Source organism: Eucalyptus grandis, chromosome 4 (assembly GCF_016545825.1).
Source record: "Eucalyptus grandis isolate ANBG69807.140 chromosome 4, ASM1654582v1, whole genome shotgun sequence".
Lineage (NCBI taxonomy): Eukaryota > Viridiplantae > Streptophyta > Magnoliopsida > Myrtales > Myrtaceae > Eucalyptus > Eucalyptus grandis.
Window position 1 is genome coordinate 9,475,898 of NC_052615.1, and position 19,528 is coordinate 9,495,425.

The 19,528-nt window shown below is 36.6% G+C and overlaps 2 protein-coding genes across 2 annotated transcripts; one reads left to right on the top strand and one right to left on the bottom strand.

Annotated features, from left to right (window-relative positions):
* Positions 1-1,057: 1,057 nt before the first annotated feature.
* LOC104440898 lies at positions 1,058-2,672 on the top strand. The gene has a single exon (XM_010053887.3). The coding sequence runs from the start codon at positions 1,743-1,745 to the stop codon at positions 2,241-2,243; it is 501 nt and encodes a 166-aa protein (XP_010052189.1). The 5' UTR covers positions 1,058-1,742; the 3' UTR covers positions 2,244-2,672.
* A 9,791-nt stretch (positions 2,673-12,463) lies between these two features.
* LOC104440899 (protein LIGHT-DEPENDENT SHORT HYPOCOTYLS 10) lies at positions 12,464-19,203 on the bottom strand. Its single transcript, XM_010053888.3, has 2 exons — positions 18,410-19,203; positions 12,464-12,805 (listed from the first exon to the last, which is right to left on the bottom strand). Exon 1 carries the CDS (start codon positions 18,979-18,981, stop codon positions 18,448-18,450), a length of 534 nt encoding a protein of 177 aa, XP_010052190.1. The 5' UTR covers positions 18,982-19,203; the 3' UTR covers positions 12,464-12,805; positions 18,410-18,447.
* Positions 19,204-19,528: the final 325 nt, after the last annotated feature.

A 19,528-nucleotide genomic window follows, 5' to 3' on the forward strand; every position in this document is an offset into this window, starting at 1 on the left:
ACCCCTATTCTGCGGTCCTTTCTCTGTTTAGGTCTTTTGTACTTTCTGAATGTTCTCTAGATTGATCACAACTCTTTCGTTACTTAAATTGAGGAATGGTCTGTCTCGATTTTAATGTACTATCATTATTTCCATGAATACATGTTTCAGAAAAAAATAAACTCTTCTTTTTTGTTTTTTTTCCCCTTTAGCTAATTTTTTTAATAGATGGAAAGCTTTGTTAACCTATCTACAAATGCTGGGTCATGAACACACAGAGGGGCCAAATCAATGTCAACTTACTATCAATGGACCCTCCGGGCCATACCTCACACATGATGCCCACCAACCTTTGTATCTGTAGCCTTGAATGGGGAGGGCCCACTCGCTTGATGGTACTTAAAGAAAACCCTAAATAAACATTGCAAATCAAGGATTTGTTTATTTATTTTCACTTTGTATAAAATAGTTTATGTAAAGTTCCATTTGAATGTGGACTTGGATACATGCCATGTGTTCTGCTTAAAGTCTTTACAAATCACGATATTTTCAAGCTTAGAAAATGTTAAATCCTATCTGTGCACAATAAAGCTACAAGATTCAAACCTATCTAGCTAATTTGCGAAATTTCGTTGCACTATTGCTTCTCTCTCTCTCTAGATTGGGCCCGCTAACAGATGGCAATTATGTGACATCAGTCAATCATAGTAGAAACGAGTAGATTAGGTGGAACATCTTTCCGTGTGAAATGATCTCAATTTTGAATACTGCCAGAGGGAGAGGGGAGAGAGAGAGAGAGAGAGAGAGAGAGAGAGAGAGGGAGAGAGAGTCCATTAAACTACTGTTTTTGAAAGTGAGACTCAAGAAGCGCACCTAAATTATGATCTGAATCTCCTGGGTGAGATTCCCACTTAGTAATGGTTATCACCTTCACTGAGGTCAAACACTTGAAAACGAAAACCCTAGCAAGGAAAAAAAATGATGATAAGAAAAGGGAAAATCACTTGAGATAAGGTGAAGTGAGATCCATCAACACCTCACTTTCCAATGAAAGCCACAAGGCCACATGATCTTGCTTGGGGATATTGAAAGCTCACAAACCCAACTCTCTCAAAAGAAGATTTCTCTCCACCCTATTCCCCATCCCCTTCCATCCCATCACCCCCAAAAACTCTCTCTCTTCAATTGCAAGAATGGGATTTGTTTGAGCTCACTTGGCAGTTCCAATCATGTTTCAACATGTGTCCCCAATGGGAAGCCCACACCCCCTTCAATCCCCAAACACCCATGAAATTATTGGAGTTAGTGAAGCGGAAGAGGACGAGGGCCCTAAAAATGATCAATCCAAAAGGTAAAGTACAGAGTAAGGTGCAATTATTCATGCCATGAATTTCATCCCAATGAAAAAGTCAAGAACCAAAAGAATTCCCCCCCTCAAAAAAGCAGAAAAAAGGGGACTGGAAAAGGCCGCAATACAACGTCATTCGCTATACATTACTCATAACATATATATGAACACATTATTTTTGGTAATCGATTCCTACTCATCTCATTGAGATAGGAGAAAATAGAAAGACCCTTCTCTCTAAAACCTCTTTCTCTTTCATATCTGTTCATTTTCCGTCTGACCACCGAACTCCCACACCCCCCTCCTCCCAAAAGTTCTCCTTTCTCTTTCCAATATGAGGACACGGATAGAGAAGGAGAATGAAATTAGAGTTTAGTTACATTGAAAGGAGAGAGAAGAGAAAGCCAGGAGAGTCATGAAGAACACCCTAAGGTGTTGCATCTCTTGCATTCTACCATGTGGAGCTCTGGATGTGATCCGAATCGTGCACACCAATGGCCGCGTCGAGGAGATCAGCGGCACGGTCCGCGCAGGCGAGATCATGAAGCTGCACCCCAAGCACGTCCTTAAGAAGCCCTCGTCATCACCATCGGAAAACGGGGTCGTCCCGAAGATAGTCATCGTGCCGCCTGACGCGGAGCTCCAGAGGGGGAAGATTTATTTCCTCATGCCAGTCCCCTCCATGCCCGAGAAAACCCGGTCGAGATCTTCAAGCAGGAAGATCAAGAAGAGAGAGTCCGAGGGCAGCGACGCGAAGTCCGCCATCGCTATGACAGCGAACCTCCTCATCTCCGATCGGTACTTGAGCGAAATACTATCGGAGAAGCTGTCGACGCAAAGGGATCGCAGGCGAGGCCGTGCTGCCGTATGGAGGCCTCACTTAGAGAGCATTTCCGAGGGGTTGAGCGATGCATAATCGGTCGGATTGGATCATGTCATGGTTTCCGGTTCATCTTACTAGGGTTAGAAACTCCTTCTACCCCTCCACCCCCAACCCCCCTTTCCTTTCTCTCGGTACATATGGGCAGAGAAAAGATAAAGAAGAACATGAGATAGTTCAATCTTTTTCATCATAAGTTGAATTGATTTGTGATGATGCTAGTAGAAAGTCATGGCCGTAATCGATCTCATCAAAATGACAATCTCTGTTTGGACAACATCGGTTTTTTTTTTTGGTAATTCCCATTAGGAGCTTCATACATAAGAAATGTAATTTTGCTGTGTTGAGATATCAAGTTGAAAGTCTTGTGCTTGAGTTGAGGGTAAGAGAGATTGTGATTTGATTCAATCTGTATGAATATAAAATTTGGAAAGGTGATTGTGATGTGATCATTACACCGTCGCATTTTGGGTGTTGTAAAAACTTCATATCAAACTTTTTTTTTTTTTTTGCCCATGATTTCATGAGCGTGGAAAATGATAGCATACTTCCGGGTGCACGTTCGCCCGTGCATCGTCGGTGACGCGATTCACATCTCAGCCCCACGAATTCAGCCTTAGCGTAACATCAGTGACCACCAAATCTACACAAGTTTGTCAAGAAAAAAAATATAGAAAAAAAAAATTCATGAAGCGGACTGAAAATTACATAAATAGTGATCTAATTCATGCTAATTTACAGGCCAAAAATCTAAAGATGAAATTGAAGGGTGTTGCCGTGAATTTCTTTATTAATTATCAAATAATATTATGCGTGGGGATATTGCGTGTTTTTAATTTTTTTTTTATTCAATCATTCAAGTGATTTTATAGGATCACATGGAGTGGGGGTCTCGTCGCTCCATCAAATCATTGCGAGTCCATCATCTGTTTCAAGATCCCTCAACTATAGTAGAAATTCCCTCCTATAAATTAATGTGGGAAGGATTCTCCTTTTTAATTCTTAATTTCTTTATTAATATCGAAAAGGGGTGTCTTAATTATTAATTAATTTAGTTTAGATTATCAAAGCGGCTTTGAAAGTGGATGGGGGAATAGGAGCTCTAGGAGTCCCCACATTCCTTTATCCCACCCCCATAGAATAATGCACAATGTAGCTTTGCACTATCAAGTGGGCATGTCTTTTAAAGCATTTCGTTCCTTGGGAGAGATGATTACATAGTGCCAATATGCACAGCATCTTGCGCCACAAGGGAATAATTAAATCATAGTAAAGTTTGACCTTTTAACCTTGGGGGAAATAAATTGCCAAATCTTCAAGGGCGAATCTTCTTGATCGTGATGTTATCGTTCAATATGATCTATTGATTATGAATGTTGACACGAGTGTATTTTAATTCGATCGAAGAAAAATAGAGAATTTTAATGTATATATCTCTTGATGATGACGAATTGATATATAGTGGGAGTATCTAGGTTTTATTTTTTCTTATGAATTTTTGAATCAAACTCATTTGGAGTGATCATTTCCTACCTTTGGGGCCGACAGAAAAGGCAAACAACTCAGATATGAATCCCATGTAGTGTCAGCAGAGCAGTGGGGGCAGTGCAATCCATCTCCTGCATCATGCTTATTTTCATTTACTTCAAAAGAAAGGAAAGAAATTTGAAAATTTGAATTCGATAAACAATATGCAAATAAAAATTTCAGATATTCTACTGCCAAAAATCAAATCGCATGAGCCATAAAAGAACAAAAAGCACTAAAAAAATGTCCTTTTATTTTTCATAGACCAATAAAGAACATGGAGGGTAAGTTAATTAAGATAGAATTAATTATTATGATTGATCTTATGTTCATTGTCTATATATTTTGGACCATTCTCTTCTACAAAATGAGTGTGGTAGAACCTCACTATCATAAATAGTTGGCATCGATTACATAAACCAGATTTATTTTAATGCACAATTTAAATAAAATAAAATAAAATAATTTTTTTATTCTTTTTAATTTTGTATGATATTCTCCCAAATTTTGGGTGCCCCACGTTTGCCCACTAACCAATTATTTTAGAACACGAAACTTTTTCATTTAAATCGATCTATACAGTTGCTGGCTGTTGGACCCACGCCCCAATTAATAAATGAAGGAAAAATCAAAGATATTACTTTTTTTATAAATTCTTTTTGTGGTGCACAATGGAGGAAGCACGTAGAGGGGAGAAGTATGGAATATTAAAGGCAGGCAGCCACTCAGACGGCGCCCCTCACTTTGGATCCGTCGGGGCGGTAAAGGGTCACTATCCTCCACCTTTCAGCTTCGTTACTTTTCAGAGAATAAAATCTTGCAATTGGTCGATTTCCTTTCGAGGATCTGTGCGTGTAGTTCCAGTTCCCCGGACGAAACTTTTCTCCGATTAAGTTTGCCGAGACAGACGGGCCGATTTGGGAGGACCTATGTAAATAACATATAAAGTACTGAGTTCGAAATAGTTTCCGAACTTTTCTTTTTCTCATTCTTCTCGTGTCAAATTGCTTTCATTGCAATTAATCATTTCACTTATGATTTTGCTCGATCAAATTCTTCCTTTACATAATGTTGCTAAGATGATTGATGACTTGATTGTATCTTGATGTCTTTTTATCAACTAATCCTACATTGGAAAATAAATTTTTGAACCAACAAAATGTCATTTTGTTTTGGTTATTGGGTTTGCTCTTCTCCATTTTTTACTTGTGCAGTCTCTCGTATTAAATGTGCACGAGATGGCGGTGATCCATATTAAGGAATTTGAATATATGGAGATATTCTATCGATGACCTCTCATAAGCAATATGAGGTTGCCTTTTCCCTTCCAATATCAGTTCAATAAATTTGTTAAAGTATAGTACTTTGAAGTTTATACACTCTTTATATATATATATATATATATATTGTGGTCTCCTCTATTATCAACTTAAGATTTTGGTTTATATTTATTAACATGATATTAAAAATAGGTTCTGCCATAGTTTATTTCGCATGTGAAGTCTCTCATTAATTAAATTCCACGTGTTGTTCCTGATTTAGTTATTCATGAGAGGGAGTGTTAAAGTATCCTGCATTGAGGTTTATATGCTCCTTATATATTACTAGTCCTCATTCATCTATTAGTTAAAACTTTTGAATTTGATTATCTAGCAAAGTTAGTCATTTATAGAAGTCAAATTAGTTCCTAAAAAAGAATAGGCTTTTCTCCGTACACGCAGCAATTTAGTTCACTGTTCTTAATATCTAAGATCAAAACCCTCTTTTCATTTACTGATTTAGAGGCAACAATAATCTTCACACATCGAGATCTCTTTTTTAAGGTGCGTTCATTTCATGGAAAATGAGTGATTTGAATAAAATTTTTCAAACAAGTGATCTATTGTAATGCATTAAAAAAAATATGAACAAAAAATATTTTCATTGACCACGAAAATGTCTAGACTTAAATTGTTGTTGATAATAAGAATATTTTTATTGAATAATTACTTCAAGTGATATAAGCAATTACTTTTAGGAAAATATTTGTCAAATAATTCGTTTTATGCAAAACAAACAGAGTCGAGAAGATAGCAACTAATTACCAAATTATCTGGCAAAGAAAAAACTTTACAAGCATTTATGTTTGGTTTTGTCTCCAAATTCTCTCTTTCATCTTCCATCCTCCATCCATCGTAAATCATTGAGGACGCATTGCATCACTCTCACATTATTTCAGTATGTTTTCGATCTTTTGTTTTCTTTCCATTTTCTATTATACTTTTGTTAGATTCTTTCTGTTGCTCATTGATAATCACGCATACATTACTTGGTTTACATATACATTGATTTAGAATACGTATACATTGATTTAATTGCACTAGAAATGAATGATTATAAATACAATTAGATAAGAAAAAATGCCGCATAAGAAGAATCTTTTATGAATCAATAAGATAATCAATTGAACAACTTTTTAAAGAAAATTAACTTTTCACCAAAAATTCGATCGATAAAAACTAATATTTCATCGTCGGACTTATTTCTTTCTACCTTAGTCTGATAAAGTGAACTAATTTAATAAAAAAAAAACATCAATTCAATAAATAAAAGTCAATCCTACAAAAGTAAGAACCTTATTGACTAAATAAAATGTGTATTTTTAAGCATAAGTGAATGGTGATATCAGTGGGATATGAAAAATAAAAGTGTTGCAGAGGACCACTTCTCGATTTACCGCACTGATCAAATGCAGATTAGAAAAGATAGGGATTATGGGTTAAATGCAACATTTGACAATAATTGTAATAATTGGATTTTTCTTTGACTAGGCCAAAAGAGGTGGTGAGACCCACCTTTTAAAAAAAAAAAAATAATTAAAAGGGGGGTGGTGAAAAGTCAACAAAATGAGGAAATGTATGCTCGGCAGAATAAATCAGAGAGACCGAGAGCTCTCGCATGGGCCGAAATAGAAGGGAAACAAGGAAAAGGAAACAAAGGAAAAAGAGGGGTTTTGCGTATGCGCTAAAGACAATTCGCGGAACCGATTCAACTACGTATCACAATACTTGATAAGTGCTCGCGCCCTTTATTCTTCCCATCATATTAGTTTTCAGGTTTAGGGTTTACATTTGATATTTTTGAGTTGTTGAATTATGGAATTTCATGAAAATGGTGATTTATGGTGTTGTAGAGCCGTGGCGTTTGATGGGAGTCGTTTTAAAGCAATGGTTTGGTTGGATTGAGAAGTTTTCTTGGGTAAGAGGGCTATTACAGGCAATTTCTGGAGGGATTCTCATATATTGCCGGTCCATTGACTTGTCTAACTTAGAAGGAGTTAAATTCACATGATTAGATCATTGTTAGGATAATTTCTAAGAATTGAAGAGATAGCTAGTGTTAGCTCCTATATTGACTCTACCTTCAATAAGTGACAGCTTCATAATCTACTGTGACGCTTCTAAATAGGATTTTGATTGTGTTCTTATGTAAGATAATAAAGTTGTTGCCTATACTTCTAGACAATTAAAATCACATGAGAAAAACTACCCTTTGGTTTTGAAATGGCATGATAAAGCAGAACTGGAAATGGCTTACTAGTCGATTATAAAAAATTCCTTATAAAAAGAATTCTTTTGTTAAAGGTTATACGTTTTAGTTTATGAGGAATTCAAAATGACATAATTTAAAATAGTTTGAAATGATAATTTGTGAAGTCTTCTTTTGACCACAAGAGTTTAAAGTATATTTTTATTAAAGAAAAAAACTGAACATGAGGCAAAGAAGATGGCTAGAAATTCTGAAATATTATGACTTGTCTATCAATTATTATCGAGGTAAAGCTAAAGTGGTAGCGGATGCCTTGAGTCATAAGTCCTTTAGAAATTTGGCAACTTTACTTACTTCTTAGAAACCTATTCTTGAAGATATGAGAAAGTTAGACTTGGAGGCATTTGTGCATTAGCTTGGTTCTCGGTTAGCTAATCTTTGAGTACAACCAATGTTGATTGACAGAGTTAAGGTTAAACAGGATGAAGATCTTCATTTGTAGAAAGTCAGAGAAGGCATGGAAGCTGGAGGACAAGTAGATTTCAATCTACATGTAGATGGGAATTTGAGGTTTCATGGTTGTCTATATTTTTTGATGATCCAGAACTGCAAAAGAAAATATTGTAGGAAGCTCACAATACTAGATTCTTGTTTCATTCGGGAAGCACTCAAATGTATAGAGAATTGAAAGAAAACTTTTGGTATGTTAACATGAAAAAGAATGTAGTGAAATTTGTCGATTAATGTCTAGTTTGCCAGTAAGTGAAAATTGAGCATCAAAGACCAGGTGGATAGATGCATCTTCTAGACATACGAAAATGGAAGTGGAAGCATATTACCATGGACTTTGTAGTTGATCTACCGAGATGCCAAGTGGTGAGAATGCTATATGGGTGATTATTAATCGATTGATTAAGTCCGCTCATTTTTTTGTCATATTGATTTGGCCTTTCAATGGAAAAGATGACAAAACGATATGTTGATGAAATAGTAAATCTTCATGAAGTTCTAGTAAGCATTCTTTTTGACAGGAATCCTAGATCCGTGTCTAACTTTTGGAGGAGAATACATGAAGTGTTGGGTATTAAACTAGAGCATAACTGTTTACCTATAAACAAATAGATAGTTAGAGAGAACGATCCAAACGTTAGAGGATATGTTGAGATCCCACATCATTGACTTTAGCGGTTCTTAGTGTCATTGACTTTAGTGGTTCTTAGGATGAACGTTTACATTTGGTAAAATTTAATTATAACAACAACTATCATTCTAGTATTAAGATGGCACATTTGAAGATTTATATGGTTGAAAATGCAAAAGTCCTATTCATTGGATGAACTGGTGAGAAAAAACTAACTGGGCCCGAGTTCATTTAGCAGTCAAAAGAGAAAGTCAAGTTGTCTTGAGAACACCTCAAAACAGCTCAAAGTTGTCAAAATAGTTATGCAAATCTTAAAAGACACAAGGTGGAATTTAGTATGGGGGATCACACATTCCTATAAGTTTCTCCTATGAAGGGCATGATGAATTTTGACATGCGTGGAAAGTTGAGTCTAAGGTACATGGGACCTATTGATCTTAGAGAAGATTGATGAAGTCATTTACAAATTAGTTTTGCCACTGGCACCGTCAGGTGTTCATAATGTGTTCCATGTCTCCTTATAGTAGAAATATGTGCCAAATCTTGAACATTTGCTAGACTTTACTCCATTAAGTTTATGAGAGAACTTGACATATGATGAGAAGCCTATTTGCATCGTTAACTAAAAGGATTGAGTATTGCAGCAGTGAGCAATTTCTTATGTGAAGATACAATAGCAAAACCACACCGAGAAAGAGGCCATTTGGGAACTTGAGGAGGAGGCAAGATGTAAATAGCCATATTTGTTTATGGTTAAGGTAAGTTCACATTTCGAGGATGAAATTCTTTTAATGAGGTTTAATGTAATATTTGGATTTTTTGACCATGTCAAAGAGGTGGTGAGATATGCCTTTTTAGAGAAAAAAAAGAAAAAGAAAAAGAAAAAGAAAGAAGGGGTGAAAATTCAACAAAATGAGGAAAGGGACACTTGGCAGAATAAAACAGAGAGAATGAGAGCTCTCAAGTGCATAGAAAGAAAAGGGAAAGAAGGAAAAGGAAAGAAAGAAAGCAGGAAGAAGAGGCGTTTCGCATACATGCCGCGGACGCCTCATTGAGTTGACTCAACTACGTATTGCAATGCCCAGTAAATGTTCACGCCACTCGTTCTTCCAATTGGATTAGTTTTCAGATTTAGGGTTAAAATTCTGAATTATGTTAGATTTGAGCCTTGAAATCCGATTGTTGAGTCGTTGAGTTATGGAATTCCATGAAAATGATGGTTTATGGTGCTGTGGAGTCACACGGTTTGATGGGAGTCGTTTAGAAGAAACGGTTTGGATAGAGTCAAAATTTTAGGTGTGCAAGCTCCGCATTGCGAACGGCTTAAATAATTGCTTTGAGTGTGCAATTTGTTAGTATGTAGGAGTCCTTTTATTAGTGTTTAGGTGCAATATAGTCATTTTATAGTTGAGGTTGCGTCTTACTCAATTTCAACATTATTTCTTGTTTATTCTATAGGATTTGATTTGTAACATTTGTTGTTTAGTTGTAGACGTTTTGATGTGAATGGTACTATATCTTTTTGGAGTTTGTAAATTCCGAAAGTAATATGGATATAGTATGAATTATGAAATGTTATTGTTGTTGCATAAAAATGTCTGATCAAGCAATTATTACTACTTGGTTATTTACGAAGGTTAGAAACCATGTTATGTAAGGTATTGTGAAGTAATACACATACATACATACATACATACATACATACATACATACATACATACATACATACATACATGCATGCATGCATGCATACATACAACATGCATACATACATACACACACACACACACACACACACACACACACACACAAATTATGAATGATTGATTTGAGAAATGATTAAGAAACGATGGATGAGCTATGCTGCAAAAAGTTATTTGTTTAGTTTATGTGATGGATTTCTAGTTGAGATTCTAGTACTGAAGGATGGTAATTTGATACTCAATATGCTTGTGAACCTGGTGAAGGGTTGTCAATATGGATACTAGTTTATGATATCCTTTTAAGCTAAGCTATCGACTTTATAAGTGGAGACCTTACTGAGGAAAGAATCTTGATCATCTTGTCATAAGCCATTATGTCATGACCATGGTAGTATATCGAGTAATAGATTAGTCAATGAAATGGATCATTGACATGGTATTTTTTATAGAAATTAATTAATGGATTTAACCATTGATACTTGAATTATGATGATGGTTTAAATGAGTTTTTTTTTATTAGTATAAAGTTTTGTTGATCAGAAACAAAAATCATATATGATTCAGTATGTATTTTATACCTTGAGTTTCGATTATGAAAATATGTTATTGCTTTGTATACATGTACAATGGTTGCTTGATCTGCTTATTTCTATCTGCTCACTAGGCTATGGTCACTCGTTTCACTTTTCTTTCATGTTTAAGGTTCCTTGGTTAGTGACAAGTAGGGTGAGAGCGCTATTGACGGGGAACTTTTAAGATTTTTATTTTGAGTATGGCTTAAGGGAATTGTATTTATAGTTGTTGATAATTTGTTGGATTGGCTGAGTTATAGTTCTACATATTCTTTTTGGTGGATTATAGAAATTTTGATGTTGTAATCAACTTATTGGTTTATCTAATATATTTGGTTGGAAATGCATATATATATTGATATCATGATGTTGGTTATGTTTGAGGCTGTATCATTCGTGTGGAAGAATGGCCATGTCATCCTCATCTCTTATAGTTTTGAGTGTGCGACAATGACATCATAGATTTCCAATTTCTCACCCTAAACTTGATTTTCATATGATAAATACATTTAGAAAGATAGAATGAATCATTTATATCGGAATATTTTCAAAGAACAATCCAAAAAATATAAAATCATAAAGAATGTTCATTGGAAATAAAAAGAACCGAAGTAGAATTTCACGCATAATAGATTAGTTGAAAAAAATATACAAAAGATAAATATATGATATCTTATGTTCAATTAAGGAGAAAAGTAAATGGATAGATAATAAAATGAAAAAAAGAAAAAGAAAACTAGAGTCACTAAAGTTGGGATATGAACCCTCAACTTGGTGACAAATGAGTGCATCCCTAAAGCCAAGAACCAAACCGGTTGATTTTGGAATTGCTGGAGCCTAAACTATTTCAGAATTGGCCCATTTTATGCTTTCGGCAAAAAAAAAAAAAAAAAAAATCCTTTAATAGATATAAAAGCTGTACCATATGACTACAAAAATGTTTGTTGGTCAAGTGGTTATATTGTTGTCTATTGGAGACTATAGTTCATTTCTAGATTGGTGTAAAAGTATCTTTTCTAAAAGAGACTTCAAAATCAATTCAACTCAAGAAGCGAAATTGGGAGCGAAATTGGTTCTCCCTAGAACTAACCTTAAGTGAGCAGTTCAATTCGCTTCTCGATTTGAACTGAACTTGGTGTGATATTTTATGAGATTATTACTAATTGTTCTAAAAGTTTAAACGAATTCGTGGTTTAATATTTAATAATTCTATCACTCCCCCTTATGTTTAATCTAGTCTTTTCATTTAGTACTAATTGTGGACATATTTAATTGGGGAGACAAATGAGGCTTGGAAAGATTTAAACTCAAGACATCCCATTTTGTTATTATGTGAGATTTTGTTTTGATATTATGTGAGATTTTGTTCGACCACTATTAATTAAAAATTTTAAGCTATTCGATAAAAGTATGGTTTAATATTTTATAATTCTATCAATCGGTGCTCACCCCTGACTGTCATTGGCCTAATCTTTTATTTCTTTATATTTGTGGAGCATATATATACAAAGCCCAAGTCAATGGGGCTAAGCAGCCAATCAAAGATTGACACATGGGGTTGCCCCGGCCCGCGCCGGGGGAGGGGGAAGCATTCAAAGTTATTCTACTTCTTTAGGTTTGAAGAGTAGGCTCCAGAATATAAAGTAAGGCAGGTATGCGAAAATGATCTAGAATCCTGCATATACACAATAAATCAGACTAAATCTCCTCTCTTACTTTTCGTGGAGGAGGACTAAAGGTCACTGATGTAATGTTTACACTTAAGGAGAGAGAACCGATCACCACTTGTCCAACTCTTTGAAAATTCATACACAAGAGAAGGAAAGAGAGAGAAGTTATTGCAGGTCTTATTTCTTCCAGGACACAGAAGACGACTACGTAGTCCGGAAATACTTGTATGAATACATAAGTACAGTAATTACTTTAAAGAAAGAGGTTGTCGGGTTATATGTTGCTCTATACGATCATGCATGATGTCTATGCAATTTTCACGATAAATAGAAGCTTACATATATTTAAGCATTCCTAGGGATTATCAAAGTCTATATCTAACTCGAGATGCTCTGTCCAAGAGTGTTCTGGTCTTCGACGTCCGTCCAATCCAGCAGCTTACCAGGTTTGAGTTATCTGTGCCACAACTTAACGGTATTACTTACGGGTTACAAATCAGCAGTAGATACAATAATAAATCTATTGAACTCTGGTGAATAGGCAGACAAATTACTAGCAAAGCAGTTTTAGCCAAATGATAAGTTTGTTCTCCCGGAAGGATGCATCTCTTCTCTACTACAATTGAAAATATTCGTGGCAGTCAATATTGAACGAAATGTCCCACTTAATTACACTTCGTGGTAACCATAGATCACATGATACCAGATTCTCATGTTGCTATGATCGTTGTTTTTGTTTTTGTTTTGTAATGTTTTTAATATATCAAATGAAAGCGGGACAAGTTGAATTAATCGTGGTAATTATCAATTGGTTTCAAACCTACTATATGGATGCCAATTCAACTCTAGACTTTTTCATTTTGCCAATGCCAATTCAACTCTAGACTTTTTCATTTTGCCAATGTAGTTCTTCTGCCTCATTCCGTAGGAAATTGTTAATGCGGTGTCTAGCTGTTGTTGGCTGTCCTATGTGGACAAATTCACTGAAATTTCATCCAAAATTTAGGATTATATTGGAAAAATTTAAAAGTTTAGGATTGAATTGACACCCGCACAATAAATTTAGGACTAAATTAGGAATTTTCCCTAAATTAATATGGCAATGAATGAGATGAACAAGAAATCCACAAGTGAAACTAACTATTACAAGGAGGATGACCATGTGATGCTGAAATAAGAATATAGTTAACCTGTGCATAATTGATCATGTGATGCCTCACCGGTTGTGATCACTTACGAAGGCAAAATACTATATGAAGACTCTTACATTAATCAAGTGTATAGGGCCTTCCTCCAAAGAAGTGCACTTAAGTAGTGACCTTCGATGCGAGTCTCTCAACTTACAAAGAATTACTTAGTAAATCTCTACCCATCATTTTACGTGGGACTTTAGATGGTACTAAAGTGAAATGCCAATGCCATGAAAACCTAAGACAAGGGTTTAGTATCGGTTAGGAGTAAGAAAGAGAGGAAAGCAGGAGAATTAGAGACTGTCGGCAGGCAAAGGTAAGACATTTAGGCAATAGTACCTAAAATGCGCATATTAGCCTTTTATTCCTTTCTCTTTTTTTTTTTTTTTTTTTTTTGAAAAATATCTAAAAAAATTTGTGTGGGTCCATAAAATGAACCACTATCATATTATGAGTTCATTGAGTTCCGCTATGGTCAAATTTGTTGTTTAGAGAATTTAGTAGGCTCAAAATCTACAAAACAATTTGGGTCGACTATGCAGCTTTTGGAAGTTGAGTGGAGGTGATTGTACCCACCTAGAATCTGTCTGGTACGATTTTTTTTTTTTTAGCTTCCACTATGAAAAGAGGTGCTATAACTTTTGTGGGATTTTTGCTAACAACTCATTGCTGCGTTACCTTCAAGATTACTGCAGTCTATAGCAACTTTTAGAGGATTATGGCACCAATTTTAAGGTGTTACATCCTTTTAAAAATATATTATCAAACATATAAGTTACGTATAGTTAACAGTTGGCTTTGCCATTTCCCAAAAGCCTAAAAACACCCTAATAAATAAGATTGAGATCCAGTCTATCTACTTATAGATACTATATCTCACCTCTATAAGAACTTTAATAGAAGTTGCTTAATCAAAGTTACTCTTCCAATACAAATTTTTAAATGCGCAGCAACTAACAAGACAAGCAACTGACAAGATTACCAAATATTTTGTCAAGTGATGACGATGCCAAACAGAATGCCAATTTGTTAGGAAGACAGAGTGTGCGAACAGCACCAAATCAAAAGAAACAGACTAACAAGACCATTGAAGAACCCAAAGACGTGTGAGGTATACATGGTTCTGCCAATATCAGTGAGAGTGCTAATACTCATCGGGAGAGTGACCTATGGTGCCATTATCTCAACCCCCAAACTCCATCTACTCTTGTTAAACCCCAGAAAGATATCCATCTTAGATCTTGTAATTTTATTGCTATATGATTGCAGACAGCATAGCACTTAATATAGCAAGTCAGACCAACAACATCAATATATTTTGAAGTTTATAATATACAGAAGAAAAAATTAAACTAGATACTAGTTTTATGTGGTTTAGGCGTTGATACTTATTCCACGAGGAGAGCAGCATAGGATTCCATCATAGATCAAGTGCAAAACAGAGATACTACCACACAACGAGTCAATCAAGTACTCTTAGTATCTCCTAACCCCCAATTACATCCAATAACTTATAGTGCTTAGCTCTCACAAATTTTCACAAAATAATATCTCAATCTCAGAAAGGAATTAAACAAAATCTTACCCACAAGATTTTCACAGCTTCAAACATTCTTGTATTGTTTCAAGGTGTTATCTATGAAGAAACAACCTCTTGGATGCTCTTCACGAAGAAGATCCACTTCTTGTATAGAAAGAATTAGATCTGATATGGAAATACTATTTGAACTAGGAAACCACTTAAATAGGAAATCTTGACAAGAATTGAACTCTAACTAGGAATCCTATTCAAAGTAATAAACCTACTTACATTGGGTTTCCTTTTAAGGGCCCAAGTTCAAGACATATTTTCAATGGCAACGTCATCTCTAGTACTCTTCAAAATGATACATTCTGCTACAAATTCATCCTTAACAACCAATTTAAACCGAAGATACTGGTTTCAACTTATATATGACATGGGTATTCAAACCTTCGGTCAACCGACTCTATGAATACATGCAAACGACCCTAGTCATATGCATCAGGTGACGCTCCGCTCGCACTGGTTGATGGGTGTAACCATCGAAGGTCACTCTTATTGGGCATCACTATGATTCTCGCAAGACTGTAAAATATGTATTGGATTCTATATATTAGAGATTTTAGAGTAAACACTTGAGTATTAAACTGTAAGTTGGTTTTAGATCTTGAGTTCAATTCTTTGTACCACTTTTACCCATTTTTCGTATTGTACTCCAACAACTAAATCCTTTAGAATAAATGGTTGTGCATTCAGCTTTATACTAGTATAAATGTTGATATAGTTTTTTTTTTTTTTGTCCTACTCTATTTCTATTCTAACTCTTGATCTCAGATTTTTACCCTACCTACCTCCATACAGGCTGTGACAGTTGAAATCCACACCTAATGTTAAATCATCCCCATCCCAACCTTTCTGAGAATGTGGAAATTCAAACCCCCTCCCTCCCTCTTCCCATGTGTAAAGGGTGGCCGTTGATATTGTCGATATGATAGGCCTTGCGTGTGTCGGCACCTCATTAACTCCAACAAGGACAGCATCTCTATAACTTCAACAAATAATTCGATGAATCATCATAGCAGCCCAGTGAGATTCGCAATCAAAGAAGAGACAGCGGGTGAAGAAACATTTGGCACCTAGCGGCGATGGTTGGAAATTTGGGTTGAAATTTATTATCGCAAAAGAGTACTATACTTTGAATTAAGAGGGAGTTGGGCCCAGGGTGATGAGCTCACAACGAAGACTTTTAGTAGTTTTACGCGCGAGGAGTGAGGGTAAAAATAAATCCCAGATTGGATTTCCATGACTAGGAGTATATGATATATCTAGTTTACCTATAGCTCAATGTTTCGAGTGCACGTAGTTCTAACTATGTGTGTCAATGTAGACAATTGTGGCTTCCTCTTGGATCTCCCCATTATGAAGGTATTGAGCTTTAGCGCTGCTTCCCTATCATGATACGATTTTGTAACTATCGGTTTGATCAACACAGGCCATATCTCCAAAAGAAGTATTGAAGTCAGAATATTTATAGGGATGGACTTATGAATACCATCACAAGCCCTCTTCCATTTGTTGATTTGGGGAGTAACATCTCCTTCGCTTAAAGCACTGAACTCAATGAGCCGCACCTTGCTTGAGCTCTTTTGCCTTGACTATTGCTCTCTATCCTGGTTGGATTAGGTCTAGGTATAAGGGGACTTGACTCAACCCCTCAAAGTAGCATGTGCCATCATTTACTCTAAAAACTACAGTTTAGAGTACACTGAGCTATATATTTCATAGTTCAACAAGAACGTGATTTGCTGCATCCGAGCCATATATACAGCCATGATGGTTAAAGGTTGAACTATAACTAGAAGTTGTGAGGGAAAATTGATGAGGCAAGTGTTTAAAGACTTCAGTTTCAGTAAGGGATGCGAAAGATATTTCTACGCTCCTTGGCATATCCTATTAGACCTCGTTGACATTGAAAGAGTATAACGTTGATGGAGATGAGTCTCAACTATGGAAAAGGACATTCAAATGAGAACAAGACTATGTTGGTACATAACCAAGAGTATCCAAACTGTGCTCGTAATGTATCCGGTGGAAACCCCCAAATGGACAAATGGAAGAAAATAGTCGTAGTGTTTATTAATCTTTCTGATGGTCATGCGCTGGGTTCTTCTGGAACTTTTAATGGCCACAAAGATATCAAACCTGGCACTCATTCAATTTTCCTAGCATCACTCTACGATGGACATCGTATGTATTATTATTTGCGTGTGTTGCGCTAATCTGCGTGTCCCCAAGAAAATGCAAAAGCAAAGACAACTCGAAACAAAGATGTCCAGTCCAACCAACAGAAAGAACAGAAGAAAGGACGTTCGTACGAGACAATACTAGCACAGGTACGAGTACACATATGAAAACAATTCATGACAGAGAACGACCGTACTGCCATGCAAAAATCTATGCATGGCCTGGTAATTTTTTATATTTTAATGTGCTGCCCAAGACGCAGCAGATTCTCTGACATTGCCAAGGAGTGATTCCGTGGGCACAACAAGAATATAAAAAAACCATGTTCGTGAACTCTGATGTTGGTTAGCAACATCTGAGGAAGAAATGGTCGCTGAGTGATTAGGGAAAATATTATATGCGAATTGTAGATACTAGCGACAAAATCGACATTCCTTCCATGTTCCTATATCTAATTCATAATTAACACGCAAGCTATTTTATCTCTCATGGCCATCCATGGGGAACACAAAATCTCACAGAATCACAAAAGTGACAAAACCCATTGCGAAAAGAAGTTATAATTCTTTTTTCTTAAAACAATTATGGAGCTTAAACAGTGCTTCTCATAATATGAGAGAGAGAAAGAGAGAGTGAGTGACTTTATACCTCTCTCTCTAATGATATGTGCAAATATTTAGTGTTGCAGTCGTTAAAGTAGCTCACCTGAACCTTTCCACTCTAACTACGTACTACTAAAAACGTAACCGTCGCGAAAAGTCTTTGATTAGGGTTTTGGGAGATTTCAGCCTAGGGTTTTACGAGTGAAAGGAAGATGATACCTCCATAGCTGAAGATCAACCGCTACTTGTTAGTCCTTGGGCTATCTAAACAGTGACAAACCGGTAGGTATTTTCCCGTCTCTAATCGGTAGATCTGCGTTATGTTGTGATAATTTCGCAACGAATTGATGGTTGAGATTGTTTCTAGTGTCGATGCTTCTGTCAAATTGGTCTTTGGGTTAGGTGAGGATTGAGTCTTGACTGATGTTTAATCTAAGCAACGGTCGGAAAATAAGGATCAAGAAAATTAGCTGTTTATGCAATCAAATGCAAATTTAATTTACCTTCCATGGAGAAGTTGAAGCCCGAGATGCTGCCGCCACTAAGAAAGTTTTGATTGCTTGGCTTCATCGCTCATCTTGATCTGATTCTTCCTCTTCTTCTTCTTCTTGTATGGAATCCCTCTGGCCTTAGCCTGGCACTCCTTCACTTCCCTCAGGTACACGCGGATAGCCCCGTTCCCGAACGGGTTGTTCTCCGGGGCCCCGCCGTTCTCCTCGTAGGCCGCCCTTAGCCGCCCGATCAGCGCGTCGAGGCTGCCCCATGCCTGCCTCAGCGGGCACGTGCAAGGGGCGGGTGGCTCGCGCTGCCCAAAGAAGACGCACCCATGCAGGTGGACCTTGGTCTTCCCGAACTGGTCGAGGTAGCGGAGGAACTCGAGCACATGGTTGCAATTGCACTGCGAGAGCGCGACCGGCGGCTTCTGGTTCCGCAGGTACTGTCCGAAGGTGTTCCAGTCGCGTCGCTTCTGGGACTCGTAGCGGCTCAGCGGTGCCGGCGCCGGCAGCGCCGGCTGGTCAATGACCGATCGAGATGATCCTTCGGCTATATTTCTCTGGATTTCGGTCGACGACATGATTAATTACCCGAAAGTTTTATTCTTTTGGGGCAATTTTATGGCCAAAAAATGGAAGGAGAGAGATGGAAGGCGAGAGACGAGAGAGAGAGAGAGAGAGGGAGAGAGAGAGAGAGCACAAATGGAGAAAAAGATGAAAATCACATCATTCATGGGTATTACTGAGGAGACAAGCAATGGGCCCTGGGGAAGCTGCTTTTCTTCCTTCTTTTTCCTCCCTCTCTCTCTCTCTTTCGTTCTTAGGTCCTTTAATTAGTATCGCGATTTCCCACTCACTTAGATTACATTTTTTAATAAGAGTAAAGCGATTGTGAATAGCCATCAAATTCAATCAGTGCAATCATTATCTTTTCATAGCGATCGTGATAACATAATTAAATAGTCATGTGATTCTTAAGACGGTGCAGCGTGACATTAATTGCCAAATCAAATTAATTGTCTTGTTCTATGTAAGGCTCTCATTTTCTTCTATAAATCTTTTTCTTTTTCAAGATCGACTCGATTTCGGAATCTTTTAAGTTTGGAGGAGGACGGTGCTCTAGTCGGA